The sequence below is a fragment of the Chaetura pelagica genome, unplaced genomic scaffold, assembly GCF_000747805.2.
Source record: "Chaetura pelagica isolate M959 unplaced genomic scaffold, ChaPel_1.0 scaffold24, whole genome shotgun sequence".
NCBI lineage: Eukaryota > Metazoa > Chordata > Aves > Apodiformes > Apodidae > Chaetura > Chaetura pelagica.
The window spans coordinates 1333679-1335846 of record NW_009953077.1 but is presented as its reverse complement, the minus strand read 5'-3'; the positions used below and the strand labels follow the sequence as shown (position 1 = coordinate 1335846).

Below are 2168 nucleotides of genomic sequence, written 5' to 3'. Positions count from 1 at the left end.
AGGATCCCCTCGCCACAGGGCAGGGGTTTCTCATGTCACCCCACCCTCCTCTGGCCAGCTGTGCTGCTGGCAGCAGCAGGCGGCGCGTGTGAAAGAAATCGAATTGCGCCACAATGTGCAAATGCACTGACACCCTGTGCCAGCTCTGTCACCAGCTCTGTCTTCTACAGGAGCCAGCACAGAGCCTAGAGGGACAGCCCAGTGGGACAGGGTGCCCAGGTGCTGCCAGCCAGCAGCATGTGCTGACCATCCGATGGGATGCAGCAAGGGAAACACAGAGGTCTAAAGCACCATTGCCAGCCAGGCAGACAGCCCTAATTCCCTTATTTCCTGACTTCTGGGTGCTTCAAGTCTGCAGTTTTAATATTCTGAGATTGCTTTGTGTCCATGTACAACTTTTCTCTTTAAGAAAGTCAAAGGGAGAAAATCCCACCTCTTCCCTTGTGCATCACAGCAAGGACATGTCTGCCTCCAGTGCCACCCTGCTGGGAGCAGGGAGTCACCTGGGGGCTCAGATGGCCTGTGGTGCCCTGGGCCAGCACCAGCCCCCTGCCTGGCATTGCCTGGAGAGCAGCCCCAGAGCAATGGACACCCTGGGTGTCCCCATGCACACACCATGGCCCTGGGAACCAAGAGGCACTGACTGTGGGTGCCGGGGACTCCCCAGGGGAATCACACCTTTTGGGTGCCCACGCACAGCACTGCAGAAGAGCCTAAAATCTGAGCTCCTGGGATTGGTGAGGCTGACTCAGAGGTAACTCTCAGCCCTCTGACAGCTCCAACGAGTTATTTAAAGTGTTACATTCACTGCAAGGAAATGTTCCTTTCAGCGGGACTCCCACACTGAAGCTGTGGCTTTAATAATGCAGCCAGCTGGGGACAGGCAGCGGGTGACGGCGCTGCAGGACGGGGCGTGCGGCCACAGCCCTCGTGCCTGGAGCTGGACGTGCAGGGCTTGCCACAGCATGTGCCCAGCAGCAGGTCTGGATGAGCACGGGGGCATCGGGTGTTTGGAGGTGAAAAGGAAACCAGGCAGTTCCTGGGAGAGACGTGGGGGTTTTGTGCAAGGTGCACAGCGGCAGCAAAGCCATCCCCGTGCTGCCAGCTCTGCCTTTGGAGCCACCAACCCTCACCTGCCTCTGCAATGCCAACTGAGATTGCCAACAGCACTAAACCAATGCCATCTTGTTGCTGAGAAGGAAACTGGAAGGTGGAAATCTGACTGCCATCCATCTCCTCCAGGTTATCTCCAGGCTCCTCTAGAGGTCCCCAAGGAGGTGACAGCCTCTGTAGCGTGATGGGATATTGCTGTTTGATGGCAGGGACACTGCTGCAGTGATGCCCTAGGTGTGTCCCAGCACTGTTTGGTGACATGTTTGTGCTTGTGATGGGATCTTGTTCCTCCCTGTGAGGTCTGTGGTGTTTGCTATGCTCCTGCTCATGGGCTTGAGAGCTGCGATGGCTGATTCGGGTCACGTAATGAAGTAAAACAACCAATTAATAGGAAAACAAACTGAGAAGCATGTATTCCTTTCGTCCCTGGCTTCTCTTCAGCATAATTCTGACAGTAATGTGTTTCCTTACGTAGGTACCTCCAGCTCTATTCCACACAGATGCAAATGGCTGGGAACTGCCACGCACAGGATGCTTCCCCGCGTTTGCACCAGGTCTAGTTTTTATGTAACGTGACGTACAGCTCAGGATATCCCTGTTTCTCCCTGCCCTGCCAGCTGCTGCCCCATAGCCCCCCGCTGACGTACTCACTCGGTGACTCAAGGGATGACACTCCTCTCCCAAATTTCCCATCGGCGTGCACATTCGCAGGCTGCGGATCCAGAGGCTGACGGCACAGCACATCCCTCCTCCGCACTGCTGGTCTCGGTCACAGGCCTGGAGTTCCATACAGCGTGAGGCAAAGAAAATGAATAATAAATAGATGCCAGGAATAGGGCAGATCAAGAGCTGCCTCTGACACCCCACAAGTTATCGTGGCTCATTAAGGCTGAATAACAAGATTAAAGGCTGATTCGTAATAATTATGTCTCCCATGGATCTGAACACGGGCTCCTGGCATGTTTCAGAGTTGAGTCCAGGATGTTTAAGGCCACGAGCACACTCAGAGCTGCTCAGGGCTGAATCCAGGACCCTCAGTGATTTACAGTGCCAGC

General features: G+C 54.9%; 1 protein-coding gene across 1 annotated transcript in view; it reads right to left on the bottom strand.

Annotated features, from left to right (window-relative positions):
- Positions 1-1902, bottom strand: part of PROK2 (prokineticin 2) — a 2628-nt gene extending 726 nt beyond the window's left edge. The window contains exon 1 of the mRNA XM_009996936.1: positions 1765-1902. Coding sequence (XP_009995238.1) covers positions 1765-1902 — 138 coding nt within the window. The remainder of the gene's footprint in view (positions 1-1764) is intronic.
- Positions 1903-2168: the final 266 nt, after the last annotated feature.